General features: G+C 47.6%; 1 protein-coding gene across 13 annotated transcripts in view; it reads left to right on the top strand.

Annotated features, from left to right (window-relative positions):
• Positions 1 to 3,002: 3,002 nt before the first annotated feature.
• Positions 3,003 to 18,114, top strand: part of Fnbp1 (formin binding protein 1) — a 119,155-nt gene continuing 104,043 nt past the window's right edge. For all 13 annotated transcript variants that reach the window (XM_028884639.2, XM_028884640.2, XM_028884641.2 and 10 more), the window contains exon 1: positions 3,003 to 3,232. In XM_028884639.2, coding sequence (XP_028740472.1) covers positions 3,209 to 3,232 — 24 coding nt within the window. In that variant the 5' untranslated portion in view covers positions 3,003 to 3,208. The remainder of the gene's footprint in view (positions 3,233 to 18,114) is intronic.

Below are 18,114 nucleotides of genomic sequence, written 5' to 3' on the forward strand. Positions count from 1 at the left end.
TCAGAATACACACACACACACACACACACACACACACACACACACACACACACACACACACACCCATCTGCCACTGAACAGGTACTTATGAACCTTGATGCTCATTAATTCCATACAGAGTTAGGACTGTCCAAATCTCTGCTAGATTTGCCTCTGACTGCTCAGAAGTATCTATGGAAGTAGGAGGATCACCTACTGAAGTTCTGGGCCAGCCTGGGCTACAGAGTAAAATCTTGTCTCAGAAAATAAGGGCTCAGAAGATGGCTCAGCCAGTAAAGGCACCTGCCACCAAGCCTGATGACCTAAAGTCAATCCCTGGGAACCACATGGTAGAAGGAGAAACCCACCCCCACAAGTTGTTCTCTGACCTCTACACGTGTGCTCTATGTGCAAGCCCACACACACATGCTAAGTGAACAAGAAATATAATAACATTTAAAAACAAAGCACACCAAGCAGACCGAAGCCAGTGCAAGTAGGGTCTGTGTTGTGTTTGTTCAGATGCCTTCCTTAGGGTTGACCCCTTCCGGGCCATCAGATTAGTCAAAGGCAAAGACCACAACTTTGTGAATCAAGGTGGAGCAGGTGTGCGGCTGTGGTGAGCCCAGCATTTGCATAGGGTGAACACCCCTGTTAAAAGATCAGTGCTGCATTTCTCTTCCCTTTTCTGAAGCTTTTGACTCAAAGCACTTTCCAGTTGCTGTCCAGACTTAAAAAGTGAAAGATACTTCAAGTGTACCCAGTTAACGTGGCTCCTGTACCTCCTGCAGCTTTCACAGGTTATAACAGTTTCTGCTTACTCACATAAAAAGTTCCGTCTTCAGGCATCTCTCCCTCTGCAGTTCCTTCCGCTCCTTTCTCTTTAGGGCACAGGTTGCTCTACCTCCTGGCTAGCCTATTTTTTGCAAGTCCACCACAACACAGGCAGGGTCTTGCTAAGTAACTGGCCATTTCCAGCTTTGAGCAAACACAACCCGTGGCATTGTTGGGGCTGGGCAGACAGCTCCGTGTGGCTAAGAGCACAGGTTTGCTTCTCAACACCCTCACTGGCCTCCAAGGGCACCAAACGCCAGTGTGGTGCACTGATAGACATGCAGATGAAACACCCGCACACGTTAAAAAAGAAACCTAACCAAAAAACACCACGGTGGCATTGTTAACATTGTTTACATTGCCAAGCCGTCCAACGCACCCTGGTCATTAATCTGCCTTGGCAGGGAGGTGGCCGACTGGCCATCCTGACTCTCACATATCTGGCAGTCTAGGGAGTAAAGACTGCTCAGACCTGGGAAATGTGGAAACAAAATATTTAAACAGACACAAAGGATGGGGGAGGGCTTATAACCGACAAAAGAGCCTGAAACAGTTTTGATAGTTTAGATGTAACTACCCAGCAAAGGAAGTAGGAGGTCCTGAGGTTTGAGGCAAGGTTCTCAGCTCCACCTCTCCTTCCTTTTTCTTTCTTTCCTTTTACTTTTTAAACAAATTATTATTATTATTTTTTTTTTTGGGTTTTTTTTTTGTTTTTTGTTTTTTTTGATACAGAGTCTCACTATTGTAGGCCTTGGCCTGGAACTCACTATGTAACCCAGGCCTTTAACTCAGAAAAGATCCAACTGTCTCTGCCTCACACCACACTCTTTTTATTTTTATTTTATTTTAGTCAAGGTTTCACTTTGATGTCCAGGTTAGCCTGCTTGGTACTTACTATGTGGCTCAGGTTAGCCTCTTCCTGTCCCTTCTCAGGAGTGTTGAGACTACAAGTATAGGCCACCATACACTGGGCTGAGATTCACCCTTTGAGAAGAATTAACCCCTTGAAGGAAGATGAGGTCAAAGAGAGCAGGAAGTGGAGAAACCCTGTAGAAGAGGGACCTGTGGGGCTGGAGAGATGGCTCAGTGGTTGGGAGCTTTTTCAGAGGGCCCGTGTTCATTTCCCAGCACCCACATGGCGACTAACAACTGTCTGTAACTCCAAGATCTGACCCCCCCAGACTTATATGTAGTTAAAACACCAATGTACATAAAGTAAGAATAAATAATTTAGAAGAAGGAGAAGGAGAAGGACCTGTTCCTGAGGCCATGGCTCTGGAGGAAAGGTCTCAGCAGTAGCATTCAGAGAAAGAAAAGTCGTGGAAACAGTTGGAAGCCCCCAGATTCCTCACACCTTGTGAGCAATGACATCCTGTGGCGCTTTGGAAGGGTTAATGAGATGGTCTCCATTCTGTACCAGCCACCCACTGGCCAGTTTACCTCCTTGGCTCACACCACTAGGGCAGGACTGGCAGATACTGCCTCCCTTTGGCAGCTGGGGCTCTCCTAATAGAGGTGAGATCCATCCAAGACCAATGAGCTTGGAGGCTGGATTTGAACCCTCCAAGTTCTCAGGGGGGCCCTAGAGAGTCTGCTGTCCTTCAGCGGAGTAACAGAACTTCACTGCTGAGATTCCTGGACGAACAATTAGGAAAGGGCTTGTTCCACAGATTGTAACTCTTTGAGCGCTGATCCCCGAGTTCCTTCCCTGGTTTCCCGGATCTGCTCGGTCTCTATTTGCCTCAACGTCCCTTGTATACAGTGCACGACGTCACGGTTCCAGGCCCCACTTCCACGCACGCTGACGGGCTCCTTGGGCCTCCGCAGTAGATGGATGGTGGGAGAAGCCGCTCCGGGAGCCTCTAAAGTGGGCGTCGGTGGCCGCCGGGCAAAAGTTCTGAAATGCAAAGCTGTGCTGGGAGCGGTGGGTGGAGGGCAGACCTCGATGGAGCATCGTGATCCCGAGCCGGCCAGTCTGCAGGCAGTGAACGCGGGGTCCCGACAGCGTAGGGCACGCTGGTTGCCGAAAACCGACGACTTGGAGAAGTACCGAGAGGCTCGCGTCCTTCCGGACCCCCGGGCAACCCGGCCAAAGGGAGCCTGGGGGCGGGACGGTACACGCGAACTGTCAGTCCGGCCCCTCCCCGCCCCGCCTTTCGTCCCGCCCCACCCCGCCCCTCGGCTCCGGTGCGGGGCGGGCGCGCTGCGGCGGTCGCTGCTGCTTCCTCGGGCCATTTTGCTCCGCGCGGAGAGACGAGAGGTGGAGAGCCAGGGCTAGAGGAGGCGCGGGCCGGAGGAAACGGCGGGCGGCGGGCTTTCCGCATTCGCAGTGTCCGCAGGGGCTTAGCGATCGCCGGCGAAGGGGGTAGGGGGGCCCCTTCCCGGTCCCTGCACCATGAGCTGGGGCACCGAGCTTTGGGTGAGTGAGGGGCCGGGCCGCGGGCGGGCCTGGGCGGGAGGCGCGGCGAGGGGCCTCGGCGCGCGTCGTCGCCCAACGAGGAGGGAACGTGGATCGGGTGGCCCCGGCGGCCTGGGGGTGGCGCAGGGCTCGGTCCCGGCTCCCGGAGCGGCGACCTGCGGGCAATCCCCGGGGGCGTGGGGCCCGCGCCGTGCCGGGCTGCGTAATTGCGCGCGCCCCTGGCCAGAGCTCTGGGGCAGATCTGTGCTTTGGGGTGCGGGCGGATCCCGCGCTGCTCCCGGGGGCGGGGCGGCCTGGCAGGCTCCCGGTTTCGGGTCTTGGGTTTGGGGGTGCCGCGAGCGAGGGGTGAGGTCTTCTCTCTGGAAGTGAGGACTTTAGACCCGGAGCGTTGGGGCACACTTGTAATTCTTTGGGGACAGCCCAGATCCTGATTTTGAGGGGGGCTGCGGCGTTTGGTCCGCAGGAGGACAGCGGTAGGGGAGATCATAGGATACCATGAAGGGCCGGTTGCCGGGAACCTGTTTCTGTCCTGCTACCCAGAGGAAACGGTTTTAAGAGGGGTTAGCCTCGCAGGATCCTTCGTTTTGGGGTGCAGGTGGGTTAGCGAGCAGCTTGGCGTCTGGAAACGGTCCCACCGAGGGCGGTCAGAGGACGCCAGGGCAGCCCTCAGGCCATCTCTGGGAAAGAGAGGCTGTTGGCCGAGGGACAGGGCCTGTTGCCCTGCTTTCCTCTGGACTCCAGCACCTGGAAAGGCTGGGCATAGGCTGGCAGTGCAGTGGCCTGGGTGAAGGTGGGGACGAAACCGCGGTTATTGCGCCGAAATGTGCCCATGACCAGTCATTCTCAGTGATGGATTCCAAAGTGCCCGCTGACTACCTTTCTGAATTCCATTTGTGAAGGGTGTGGAGGAGAAAGTGTGGGATGGTGTTGCCGTCCAAGATGAGGCCAAGAAATGTCATGTCAAAATAAAACAAGGTTAGGGCAATTAGGGAAATGCAGGGCATCTTCCTTAATTTTTTTCTTTTGCTTTAATTGTTTTTTACATAACCGTTTCTTAGACTAAAGTATTCTGTTAATACTAGAATCCTGGGAGTACTGGCCCTTAAATCGGGAGAACTCATTCTATAAACATCCTCTGTCAAAAGAATTCCCATTCATTCAGTTGTCAAAATGTCAGGTGACGTGTGCAAAATACCCACTTTGAAAAAATTAAATTAGCACATATTTTGAAGTACTTGTACAAACCTAGGTTAGGCAAAACGGTGGGCCTTTGAGTGCTCTGTTTTTTTCTTATTTTCACTCCCCTCAGTTTTGTTTTTGGGTTTTGTTGTTTGTTTGTTTTGGTTTTGGTTTTTTTGTTGTTGTTGTTGATTTTCTGTTTTGTTTTTGTTGTCGGGGTGGGGGCACTTCAGAAGTCCTGGTCAGCAGCAGAACTGAAGTCTGGGCATGTGCTCCCCCTCACTTATTCAAACAGCGGAATGGTTCCTGAGTGATTGAGAGAGTAGACATTTCATAGCCGTGTTGGAGAATGTTCTAGCAGGGTGATCTAGAGGGTAGGTGGCTGGAGGAAGAAGCATGACTGAGCTTCCTGCCTATCTTTTGAAAATGGAAGACAGGAAGTCAAAGACAAGAGCAGCCCTGGCAGCTCACCCCTGTAATTCCAAGGTTGGAGAGGCTGAGGCAGGAGGATTGTTGTGAGTTTGCATCCAGCCTGGAGGACACAGTGAGTCCCAGATCAGCTGGGACTACATGGCAAGCCCCTGTCTGAAAAAGCAAAGCAAAGACCTGCTGAGATGTGACTGTGCCAGGTGTGCACTTGCCTGGCGTGCAATAGGTTCTAGGGTCAAACCCAGGACCAGAGGCTCAGAGAAAAAAGAGAACACCTGAGAAATATTGTTAATAAAAGAGATAGGAAATATTTGGATTGATTTTACGTGGCAAACATATGTGTTTACTTATGGCCAATAACAAACTGGCCAGTCATATTATATACGAAGTATATGGCCATGAAAAAAAGGTGGTTTTGTTTTCTGTTCTGTTTTTACAGCATGCTGAGTGCAGACTTTTGCCTTTGGATAGCTTATAGTTTAATGGAGAGAATGGGTTAGCATGTTAGGACACTATCATGAAAAATTGGTGCAAAATCTGTGTCTTAAGGCCAACATGTCAACTATCAGTTATCTTAACTTTTTTTTTTTTAGCAGTTTTTTAAAAATTATTTGTTTATTTATTTTATGTATATGAGTGCGCTATCTGCATGTACGATTTTATGCCAGAAGAGGTCATCAGATCCCACTATAGATGGCTGTGCGTCACCATGTGGTTGCTGGGAATTGAACTCAGTCAGGACCTCTGGAAGAGCAGCCAGTGCTCTTAAACGGCTGAGCCATCTCTCCAACCCCCTAATTTTTATTATCATTATTTTTTAGCAGTTTTCAAGGAAAAAAGTAAAAGAGAGGGAGGGAGGGAGGGAGGGAGGGAGGGAGGGAGGGAGGGAGGAAGGAAAGAAAGAAAGAAAGAAAGAAAGAAAGAAAGAAAGAAAGAAAGAAAGAAAGAAAGAAAGAAAGAAAGAAAGAAAGAAAGAAAGAAAGAAAGAAGACAGAAAGAAAGCAAGCCAGCCCAGAGGAAGGAATTGGGGCTGAAGAAGCTGTCTGTGTGTCTAGTGGTCACCGGCTTGGCGATGTACAGTGCGCCTGGCAGCCAGGCTGAGGCCCTGATTAAGGGCTTTCCTTACATGATGGCTTTGGGACCGGGCTCATGTGTAATGAGATAATGATGGGGTGCTAAAGCCTCACTTGGCAGATTGATGCTTCTAGATGGAGTGGCACACTTTGGATGGCCATGAGGGATTGGTGGCAGGTGGCTGCAGCTCTCATGGACCTTCGCTGATCTTAAGATTCTATACAGTTTTGGGACTTTAGTAAAAGTCCTCCAAGGCCCTAAAAAGCTTCTGGCTCCGAACACTCATTCTACATGAAAAGCCCACACTTAAGCCACATCCTGCTTTGTTGAGGAGTAAAACATTTCTAAAAACTGTTTATGGCAGAAAGCATTCACAGTCTAGGTGAGCTTTGAAAAACTATAAAATGTCAGGAAGTTATAAAAATTAATGCAAAACTCATAGTTTATAACTTAGATTCATGTATGTGTATTCAGGGCTTGTATTTTTGTATCAAAGGAATGTAATAAAGCCAGGCCTGCTGGTTCAGGTCTGTAATCCCAGCTAGTGGGAGGCTGAGACAAGAGGATTGAAAGTTCAAGGCCTGCCTGGGCGACTTAAAGTGGGAATCTGTGTCAATAATTTCAGAACACAGAAAGGGCTGGAGACATGGCTCAGTGGGAGAGGACTCGCAGAGCACACGTGAAGAAGCCCTGAGTTCTGCCCCTGGTGCTGGCGTGGGGAGAGGACAAGGCAGAGTAGACATGGCAGTTTTAAATGTTAATTACTTACTTTAGTTTTGGTTTTTGTTTGGTTTGGTTTGAGACAGGGTCTAACTGGGTAGTCCTGGCTGACATGGAGCTCACTGTGTAGACAAACTGGCCTCAAACTAACAGAGATCCTCCTGTCTCTGCCTCCTTAAATGGCAGGTTTGGTTTGGTTTGTTTTGGGGGGATTTTCAAGATAGCCCTGGCTGTCCAGGAACTTACACTGTAGACTAGGCTGGCCTTGAACTCACAGAGATCTGCCTGCTCTGCTTTCTGAGCGCATGGATTAAAGGTGTGCGCCACGACTGCCCAGCCAGGGTATTTTTATGTGGATACCAGCGGTCATGTTCTTCATGGTGACAGGTGAGCCAGCTTCCCAGCCCCAGCTTGTTGACATTGTGGTCACTGGTGAGGTGACAAGAACTCATCACGTCAGGGTCATTAGGGTGACTTTGCGTTATTATTCCTAATTATTGGAAGGCAATGACAGGTTACTAAGCCATCAGCTCACCTATTTTTTTTTAAAGCTTTCTCGTTAGTGTGAAATATATAAAAAAAAATTGGAAAATTCGGCTTTCGTCTTTACTCCAAGTTTGCAGCTGACTCAGGGACAGGACCAGATTTTGCCATCTCCTAGTATCCTGTCTGCCCTCTTTAATCTTTGCTCAGGATGCTCATGAGGAATGAATTAGCCAGGTATAAATAAAGGAAAATGGAGAAACCTGAAAAGCACACGCTGGTTAGCATCCTAAGAAGCCACCTGCAGAGATTATGTGTATATTTTTTCTAGCTATGTTTTTAAGATAGAGTCCAGCATATCACATATATGGATGCTGCCACCAATGTTGATGGTGGCGTATGCTTTTTAAGAGGCAGCAGTGTGAGCTGAGCATGGTCGCTCAGGACTTTTACTTTAATCCCAGCCAGCACTGGGGAGGCAGAGGCAGGGGGATCTTTGAGTTCCAGACCATCCAGAGCTACACAGTGAGACCCTGTCTCAGAAATGAGGTATCAATGTATGGTGTGCTTCAAAACACTTCCAGGGCAACTCAGTGAAATTCTTGTCTCTAAATAAACAGTACAAGAGGCTACAGATTTGGTTCAGAGGTGTGCGAGGCCCTGGGCTCCATCTACTGTCCTAGGAACAAGGCCTGGCTTGATGTAGGAGCTTAATAAATATTTATTAAATGAATGGGTGAATCCCTTCCCCCACTTTTGGTTTAAAATTTGATTCTTAAAACTCAGGTCAACCTAATCACAATACTTACCTGCATTTTGGCAAATATATACACATATATGTATATATATAAAACTATGTGTAACATGCATACATGTTATTATATTGTATGTATGTGTGTGTATATACATATATATTCCTGGACACCTTAAAAAAATAGGTTAACTTTTTTAGAACAGTTTGAGAGTCCCAGTAGAAGTGAGCAGGTGATGCAGAGGTTGTCACCTCCCCGGTGCCCTTTGAACTCACTCCCAAATGAGGAGTCTGGCCACTTTGTCACTTTTGTTCCCCACACGTGCTTTGGCACATGCTTCCACTCATACCACGCACACAAACACACACATGCACACAAATAATAAAAATTGTTTTTGAAAAGCAGTTTCTTCCCTGTGGGTCATAGCACTCATGCCTGGAAGCTGAGTTATATTAGGACACTTTATAATGTGTTAAGGTGTTAAACTAGATGATACCGATTCTTTTTTCAACCGGAAGTACTGAGGATTGACAGTTTCTGGTTGGGGAGAGGCGTGAACTCTACTGCCCAGTGACTTCTAAATGTAGGTAGAACATTAACAGCGGTTCACAGCTCTTCCTTACCCTTCAGAGGTTTCTGTTTGGGATGAGCACTGCAAAGCCACCAGCATGGACAGTTGTCCCCCAGCTGTGCTGAGTGGAACAGAAGGACCTTGGAGGAGAGACCTCTGAAGTCTAGTTGAATTCAGTCACTGCTGTTCCTTCCTCGGGACAGGCTTTGCACTCAGCCCTTCTGGTGAGGAGACGCAAAGCCAGCCCACGGCAGACCAGGACTCTTCAGTCAACTCACCCTGCAGTGTGTGCGTTGGTCCTGAAGATGTGAATGTGCTGTGTCCAGGCTAGTATTCTCTGAGACCCCTGCATCTGTGGACCCGTGCTGGCTGTGGGACACCCCGGAGCTCACGCCTGGCTTTGGTGAGTGGTAGAAAGTGTTCCTCTGAAGGACAGGTCCAGTGTGGCATCCTGACTCCTGGCTCAGCCCTGGTGCCGTGTTCCCTACGGGCATCACTCAGGCTTATTTTGTCAGCACCACCCACACATAAAAATAAGGCTTTATTTTGACACTGAAAAAGTGCACACTACCAAGAATACACAGATGCCCTGGGATAGTAATCTAATTAGATTTTAAAATGTGGGTGTGAAGTCACCAGGAATTTGTATGGAAATATTTGTTTCCTCTTTTAGTACCATGATTTCATATGAGCTGGGCTCCTAGTGTGATAATTAGAAGATTTTAAATCCTAAAAGCAGAGTCTCACACTATACAGCTCAGGCTGGTCTAGAACTCAAGATATAGCCCCAGCTTTTCTCCAGACTCTCAGAAACCCTCCTGCCACAGCCTCTCTCAAGTGCTGGGATTCCAGGTGTGAGCCACCACAGCCAGCAGAATACCCACCCTTTTTCTTGCAAAGGGCGCAATATCTTTCACACTAAAACTGTAACCTCGGACCTGGGTTCAATTCTCAGCGCCCACGTGGTGGCTCACAATCATCTGTAATTTCAATCCCAGGGGACCTGATGCCCTCCTCTGACCTCTGTGCTCACCAAGCATGCAGGCAGTGCACAGACGTAGACACAAACAAAACACCCATACACATAACATGGAAAATTCAGACAAACAAAAAACCCCATAATCTTGGGCTAGTGAGGGCACTTGCTGCCAAGCCTGCACCCGAGTTCAGTCTCAGAACCCACAGGTGGGAGGAGAGACTTAATTGACTCTTGCAAGTTGCCCCTGACTTCCACATGCATACTGTAACAGCAGAGGCGCCTCCTACACACAAGTAAATTAATGAAAAAAAGAAACTGTGACATCATATAAGGGGGAGTTGGTTAGGATATACCGTCTTAGTAATTGGAATTGTGTTCTTTTTTGTTTGTTTGGTGGGGTTTTGGGGTGTTTGTTTGGCTGTTGTTGTTGATTTGGTTTGGTTGAGAGAAGGTCTATGTAGCCCCACTGTCCTTGACCTGGCTCTGTAGACCAGGCTGGCCTCGAACTCACATAGATCCACCTACCTCTGAGTTCAGGGACTAAAGGCATATGCCATCACATTTGGCTTGTTTGGTTGGTTTTTGTTCTTTTTTTTTTTTTTTTTTTTTTTAAGTGTTGTGAGACAGGGCCTTATGTAACCCAAGCTGGTCTGAACTTGAAATGCAGCTGAGGGTGACCTTGAACTTCTTATGCAGCACTGGGGTTGGAATCCTGAGCTTCATGCATGCTAGGCCAGCACTCTACTGACTGAGCCACATCCCCAGCCAAGAATGACTTCTTAGACCAGTAGTACCGGCAGTTCCCAGTGTACACACCTTCCATTTATAGTTCTTTCTTTTCTAAAACTGCCATATAGTTGCTCAATCCTGTAAGCCTATAACACCCCATACATACACTGCCCTTTAGCTGATGCTGAAGAGTTTTGTCTTTTCTTTTTTGAAATTTATTTATTTATTATGTATACAATATTCTGCATGTACATCTACATGACAGAAGAGAGCACCAGATCTCATTACAGATGGTTGTGAGCCACTATGTGGTTGCTGGGAATTGAACTCAGGACATCTGGAAGAGCAGCCAATGCTCTTAACCTCCCAGCCATCTCTTCACCCCGAGTTACTGTGGTCTTGATTGCTATTCATTGAAGGCATCTAAGACCAGGAGCTGTGGGAACTTCCCATCCATGATCCAGCTCTCCTTCATAAGGACAAGGTGGGCCAGGTACCACTTGTGGCAGCTTTTGAGGAGAAGATACCAAGATGCTTTCGGGAATGTGCAAGGCTTCCTGGGGGGTCACCCTATGACAGGAAAAGTGAGGGGCCCGGCAGGTCGTTGCAGACCTCACCCAGTCTCCATCCACCAAGCCATCAGGGAGATCCAGGGAAGCCCACATTAAGCAGAAATGGCCGCCATCTGCCCCCAGGGAGAGCATGAGCGCGATTCTCGCCTTGCCGAGCCCTTGCTTGGGAGGATGGCATGTGATCAAGGCCTTGACAGGGAGGCTGCTTATCACACGCACTGCCGCTCGGCAGCGAGTCCCTTTTTGGCACCCCTTCACTCAGGCCATCCCAGTGTGACAATCCGCAATCTGGCAGATTGAGCCTCTTGTGGGTAAAGAGCTCACCCAAGTTAGAGTAGTGAGTAGGGATTCGTTCTCAGGGTCCTGGTCTGTGGTATTCAGAAATGTTTATTTCTTTACTTAGTCCTGAGGACAAACCCCGGCCTCTTGCACACTGGGTAAGCTCTCTACCGCACCAGCCCTCCTGCTTTTCCTTCTTTAAATAGAGTGTAACATTTTCATTTCTTAACTTCGTCCACATATGTGTGGGGTGCACAGGTACCATGGCAGGAGGAGGCCAGGGACAACCAGTTGAGGTCAGTTCTCTTCTCCCACTGTGCGGGTTCCTGGGATCAAACTCAGGCCACTAAACTTGGTGGCAAGTCCCTTACCCATGGAGCTGTGTCGCCAACCCTGAGAAGTAGTGTTAAGCCAGGTATAGTGGCTCGCAGTTGTAGTCCCAACATTCTAGAAGTGGAGACAGGAGGATCTCTGTGAGTTTGAGGTCATCCGGGCCACACAGAAAGACAAACAAAAAACTCATTTTGTTGTTTGAGCGTTTTGTTTTGTTGGTTTTTTTTTTCCTCTTTTGTTTATTTGAGTGTTTTAATAGACGAATTTTCTTTCTTTTTTTTTTTTTTTAGACAGGATTTCTTTGTGTAGCCCTAGCTGTCCTGGAACTTGCTCTGTAGACCAGGCTGGCCTTGAATAATATAGGAAATTTCAAATAAACTTAAAGTAGAAAAAAAATATATCATAACCCACCCACCCCACGTCCTCATCACCCAGCCTCAAGAATGGTTGGGCTCTGCTGTGTTTGTATACAATCACTTTGTACCCAGTGGATTCTTAGAGGGTCCTCAGCAGTCTCACCTGAACACCGTGATGACTTCCTGCTCCCTGGCTTTCTGGGGAACCATGCCCAGACACCATATTCTCCCCACTGTTTAAAATATGGAAGCAGAAGAGGGCTAGAATTCACTAAGTAGCTAGCGGCCCTAATTCGGGGCGATAACTTCCTCTTGGCTGAAGCTAAGGAGCTAGTTAGTTCCGGTTTCTAGATGAGACTCAGGCTGGTGGAGCCACTCCCCAGGCTCACCCCGAGTGCTGCTCCCATGTAAATCAAAGTTTCTCTTCCTGGCACCGAAGTCAGGCCGGCCTAGCTCAAAGCTTGTTTCTGTAGTAGTAGCCTTGGTTCCCTGGCCCCATCGCTCACTCCTGCTTCCCCTGTCGGCGGTATAGGGTTGGGTCCCTAAAACTTGCTTGTTTTTGGTAACGGGTTGAACCTAGGGCATGACATGAGTTTGTTAGCTATCCTTCCAAGAGCTGTGGAGATGGCTCAGAGGTTAAGACCACAGCTGTTTTCCCAGAGGACCTGGGTTCAATTCCCAGCACCCACATGGTGGCTCACAGCCACCTGTGACTCCTGTTCCAGCAGAATCCAATGCACTCTTTTGGATTTTGAGGGCACTTGTCATACATGGTGCACAGACACACATGCAAGCAAAACATCTGTACACATAAAATCAAAATAAATATTTAAAAAATCCCCTTCCACCAAACTCCACCCCCTCCCATTTTTTTTCTTTTTTCTTTTTAGAGTCTCAGTAAGATGTCTAGACTGGCCGTGAGCTCTGTAGCCCAAACTAGTTTTGAATTTGATTCTTCTGCTGCAGTCTCTCATGCAGCTCGGATTGCTCGGCTGTGCCTCAGGCCTGCCTGATGAAACCTTTGATGCTGCTGTGGCTGAAAGTGTGGCTAGGCTAACTGCTGTGGCTGCAGACCTGGTAGACATGGTTGTAAATTAAGGTGGCGGGCGCGCCATTTGTACAGCAAGTCCTTCATTTTTCTTTTTCTGTTTTGTTTTTCCAAGGCAGGGTTTCTCTCTGTAGCCCTGGCTATCCTGAAACTTGCTCTGTAGACCAGGTTGGCCTTGAACTCACAGGGATCAGCCAGCCTCTGCCTCCGGAGTGTTGGGATGAAAGGCGTGTGTCACAACTCCTGGCTCCCCTCATTGTTTGTGATAGGTATTTTTGGATCCCTGGTCGTGGGTTTCTCTGCTAGTGCAATAAGCCAGATCAAGCCAAATTAAAAGTCCAGGTTTAATGAGCAAAGCCTCCCCCACCCCACCCCAGACTCTCAAGCTCCGCAGAAATGAGATGGGGAGGGAGGAGGAGAAATCACGTGGCAGGTCTAGGGATGGAGCTTCTATACCCTGTAGGTGTGGTCTTGAGCAGCTTTAGGGGAGGAGCCACTGCTTGTCAGGCTTTCTGAGAAGGGCGGGGCTTGGAATGGGCGGGGCTTGGAAGGGGGGCAGGGAATGAGGCCAAGAGGTGCTTCTCCTACATTGACTGTCATTAGTGTTTTTGATCATAGCCATTCTGACAGGTGTAAGGGGGTATCTCAGAGTCGTTTTGATTTGCATTTCTCCGATGATTAAGGATGTTGAGCATTTCTTTAAATGTCTTTCAGCCATTTGTGATTCTTGTTTTGTGAATTCTCTGTTTAGCTCTTTAGCCCATTTTTTAATTGGATTGTTCAGTGTTTTGATGTCTAGTTTCTTGAGTTCTTTATATACTGTGGAGATTAATCCTCTGTCAGATGTGGGGTTGGTGAAGATCTTTTCCCATTCTGTAGGCTGTCTTTTTGTCTTATTGACTGTGTCTTTTGCCCTGCAAAAGCTTCTCAGTTTCAAGAGGTCCCATTTATTAATTGTTGTGCTCAGTGTCTGTGCTGCTGGTGTTATATTTAGGAAGTGGTCTCCGGTGCCAATGTGTTCAAGAGTACTTCCTACTTTCTCTTCTATTAAGTTTAGTATAACTGGATTTATGTTGAGGTCTTTGATCCACTTGGACTTGAGTTTTGTGCATGGTGACAGATATGGATCTATTTGTAATCTTTTACATATTGACATCCAGTTATGCCAGCACCATTTGTTGAAGATACTTTCTTTTTTCCATTGTATAGTTTTGGCTTCTTTGTCAAAAATCAGGTGTTCATATGTGCATGGATTAATGTCAGGGTCTTCAATTTGATTCCATTGGTCTGTATGTCGGTTTTTATACCAGTACCAAGCTGTTTTTGTTACTATAGCTCTATAGTAGAGCTTGAGGTCAGGGATGGTGATGCCTCCAGAGGTTGCTTTATTGTATAGGATTCTTTTAGCTATCCTGGGTCTTTTGTTTTTCCATGTGAAGTTGAGTATTTTTCTTTCCAAGTCTGTAAAGAATTGTGTTGGAATTTTGATGTGGATTGCATTGAATTTGTAGATTGTTTTTGGTAAGATTGCCATTTTTACTATGTTAATCCTACCTATCCATGAGCATGGGAGATCCTTCCATTTTCTGATATCTTCTTCAATTTCTTTCTTTAGAGATTTAAAGTTCTTATCAAAAAGGTCCTTCACTTGGCAGGGAGTGAGGCCAAGAGGTACTTCCAACTGAACAGTTTGTATTTGTTTGGTCTTTGGTGCTGGGACCAGAACTCAGGTGTTTTTCTTTTCCTAAAGATTTTTTTTTCTATTTTATGTGCATGTATGAGCACTACATGTGTGCTGGTGTGCAAGGAGGTGCAGGCGGTTGTGAGCAGGGTAGTGTAGGTACCAGGAACTAATTCTGGTTCTGCAAGAGCATTCAAGCTCTCCCTCAGCTAAGCATCTTTGCATGCCCAGAACCCAGGTTCTCATGAATGCTACGGAAGTCTTCCCCTGAGCAGCCCATCCCCCAAAGACTCTTATCCCCTGATTTAAAGAAATTAGTTCATATGGGTCTTAGCCAGAATAGTAGAAAGGTTTTGGTTTTTTGCTTGTTTGTTTTTCTAACAAAGTATGTTTGAAAAGTATTTTTAATTAAATTGTGGGTGTTCTGGATATCATATGTAAGGCTTTCAAAGGTTTTGTTATTTATTTATTTATTTAGGTATGCTGGAGTGTGTGTTTATGTGTGGTGTTTGTATGTGGTGTGTGTGATATGTGTGTTTGCATGTATGTGTGTGTGTGATGTGTATGTGTGTACATGTGCAGGACAGAGGTTGGCTTCCTATTGTCTTTCTCAGTCGTCCTTGACTTTTTTGGTTCCTCCCCCGCCCCCAGACAAGGTCTCTCACTCTCCCTGCAGCTCGATGATTCTGCTGGGTGTGCTGGCTGTCAGCTGCCTCTGACACACCTCTCACGCCTCCTCCCCAGTGCAAGGACTACAGTGCCCACAGTCGCAACTGACTTTTTCTCTGTGGGGAATTTGAACTCAGGTCCTCAGGCTTTACTTACTGGGCCACCACCCTAGTCCCTCCGAATTTGGGTTCTCGAGGTATAAGATTTCAAATGCTTCCTCTCGTATCTGTGGTAAAAGAAAACATAGGCCTTCAAAGGAAGCTGGTCCCCTTGGACTTGTATTTACTCATGCACAGCCCGAGTTGTGTGCAGACTCCTGAGACAGGACAGCATTTCTCCGGGGAGAGATGGAGCGTAGGCCTCCTCTTGAGAGAATAGCACTGCAGAGCGTGGGCTGGTGACACTGGGCGGGTCCTCTCTGTCCCTTGTCCCTGACCTCTGCATTGTGGTGACGCTTTCCTTTCTGGGGAGACATGGGGACAGGGCTGTGTGAAGGTGCTGTGAGTCTGCTGGGTGAGAGCCAGTGAGTCCTTGGGAATTATAACGAAGGGGAGGGTTATAGGAAGAAAAGCCCTGGTCCTTGAGAATGAGCTAAGGGCTCTCCTGATGCACAGGCTCGGCATCATGGCCCCCTGCCTCCCAGTTTACACAGCACTCTTTGTCCTTTGATTTAAAAGTGATTCTTTGTATGTGTTAACAATAAAATAAAACAACCTGACGTTAGGCTGGGTGTGGTGGTGGCTCACACCGGAGTCCCAGCGTGTAGGAGGTGGAGTCGAGAGACTCAGAAGTTCAGGGTCTTCTCACCTACATACCAGCCTCAACATAAAACCGGTCTCCAAAACCAACAAGCAACAAAGCAAAAACAAAAACAAACACCAAAACAAACTCATCTTTGAAAAATGCCTGCAAGGCATTGTTTTGTGAAGCAGTCTAGTTCCCAGAAGGCCATACCACAGTGTGATTTTCTTTTTCTTTAAAAAAAAAAAAAACAAAGCAGGGCAGTGGTGGCGCACCCCTTTAATCCCAGCACTCTGGAGGCAAAGGCAGGTGGATCTCTGAGTTCAAGGCCAGCCTGGTCTACAGAGTGAGTTCCAGTACAGCCAGGGCTAAACAGAGACCTTGTCATGAAAAACCAAGGAGAAAAAGAAGACTGACAAGCCCTCAAACACTGCCCTGGGGCTGCAGAGACAGCTCAGCGGGAAAGAGCAGCGGCTTTGCCTGCAGAGGATTCAGTCTGCAGTACCCCAGCTCGCAACCCCCTGTAACTCCAGTTCCAGGGGATCCAAACCCTCTTCTGGCTTTTTGGGCATCTGCACTCATGGGGTGCACAAATACTCAGGCACACACACATAAAACAAATAAATAAAAACCCCACTTGTCCTGTCTGGTTTTGTGAGTCAACTTGACACAAGCTAGAGTCATCAGAGGAAGGAGCCTCAGCTGAGGAAATGCCTCCATGAGATGCAGCTGTAAAGTCTTTTCTCAATTAGTGATCCAGGGGGGAGGGCCCGGCCCATGGTGGGTGGTGCCATCACTGAGCTGGTGATCCTGGGTTCTATAAGAAGCCGGCCAAGCAAACCATTGTGAGCAAGGCAGTAAGCAGCACCCCTCCATGGCCTCTGCATCAGCTCCTGCCTCCAGGTTCCTGCCCTGCTCGAGTTCCTGCCCTGATTTCCTTTGGTGATGAACTGTGATGTGGAAGTGTAAGCCAAATAAACCCTTTCCTCCCCAACTTGCTTTTTCATCATGGCGTTTCGTTGCAGCAACAGAAACCCTGGGCAAGACAGCGCTATCTTAAAGTTTACTGTAGATTTGGGTCTACTAAATATAAATTTGAAGATAGCCTAGAGGTTAATAGTTCTCTTAGGCTATTTTTACCACTTTCAAAACGATACTTAAATTACATTCTTTCTCCCCTCACAAAGCTGGGTATTTGCCACTTGAGACATCTAATAAATTATTCTGCATATCAGCTTAGCTCAGGATCGATTTCTTCTCAGCATAGATAACTTGGATTTAAAAATATTTACTTTAGGGAAGAGATATGTGGAAATTCCTGTAAGTGTTTAGACAAAGACTTTGGATTGCCTGAGTGTCTGTGAGTATGTAAATAGAAATTTACCATGGCTCTGAATTTTTGTAAATTACCTTTTATTGTGGGTGAGGGGGAGCAGGACATTGGTGTCTTCCTTTATTTCTTGCCTCCTTCTTCCTTGATACAGGGTCTCATTGAATCTGAAACACCACACCTCTTAAACCAGACAAGCTCCTGAGACCTGTCTCCATGTTGGGGTTATAGGCACCTTTGGCCATGCCTGACTTCTGTGTGGGTACCTGGGATTCAAACTCGGGTCTTCATGCTCACACAGCAGGCATTTATACCCACTGAGGCACTCCATAGCCGTGTGTGATGTTCTGAATTGTCATTATTACTCTGGGCAAATCTCAGTGGGAAATAATGACGTGACAACATCATGGACAAGAAACAAGTGAAGTTAAACTGGCCGCGTGCCAGTTGAGAGAAGCAGCCGTGGTGAGCGAATGTGGTATTTGTACACTTACCTCACTTTATATTTTTTGAGCATCTACAAAGACTACCCATGGCCTTCAAGTGGTTTAGGGTGTGATAAGAAGGTAGGCAGGAAATGACAGAGACAGCGGGATTGGGGGCTGGAGAGATGGCTCAGCAGTTAAGAGCACTGGCTGCTCTTCCTGAGGCCCTGGCTTTGGTTCTCAGAACTCATGGTGTGCAGCTCACAAGCCCCAAGGAGTCTGGTACCCTCTTCTGTCCCTGCAGGCTCGCACTCACACACATAAAATGAGAGGGCTTAGTTCAGGTGGGAAAGAGTTACATCCTGGTGGAGTGCTGAAGAGCTAGTCAGTTGTCAGAGAAGTGTGATCAGGTGCGGTGGAGACCAAACTACCTTTCCAGGAAGAGGAAGCAAAAGACAAAAGACAGCGGAAGTGTGAGAGACACAGAGCTCTCTGTTGAGTCAGGTGTGTGATGGGCTTGTAGGAGGGGCCT

Source organism: Peromyscus leucopus, chromosome 4 (genome assembly GCF_004664715.2).
Source record: "Peromyscus leucopus breed LL Stock chromosome 4, UCI_PerLeu_2.1, whole genome shotgun sequence".
Lineage (NCBI taxonomy): Eukaryota > Metazoa > Chordata > Mammalia > Rodentia > Cricetidae > Peromyscus > Peromyscus leucopus.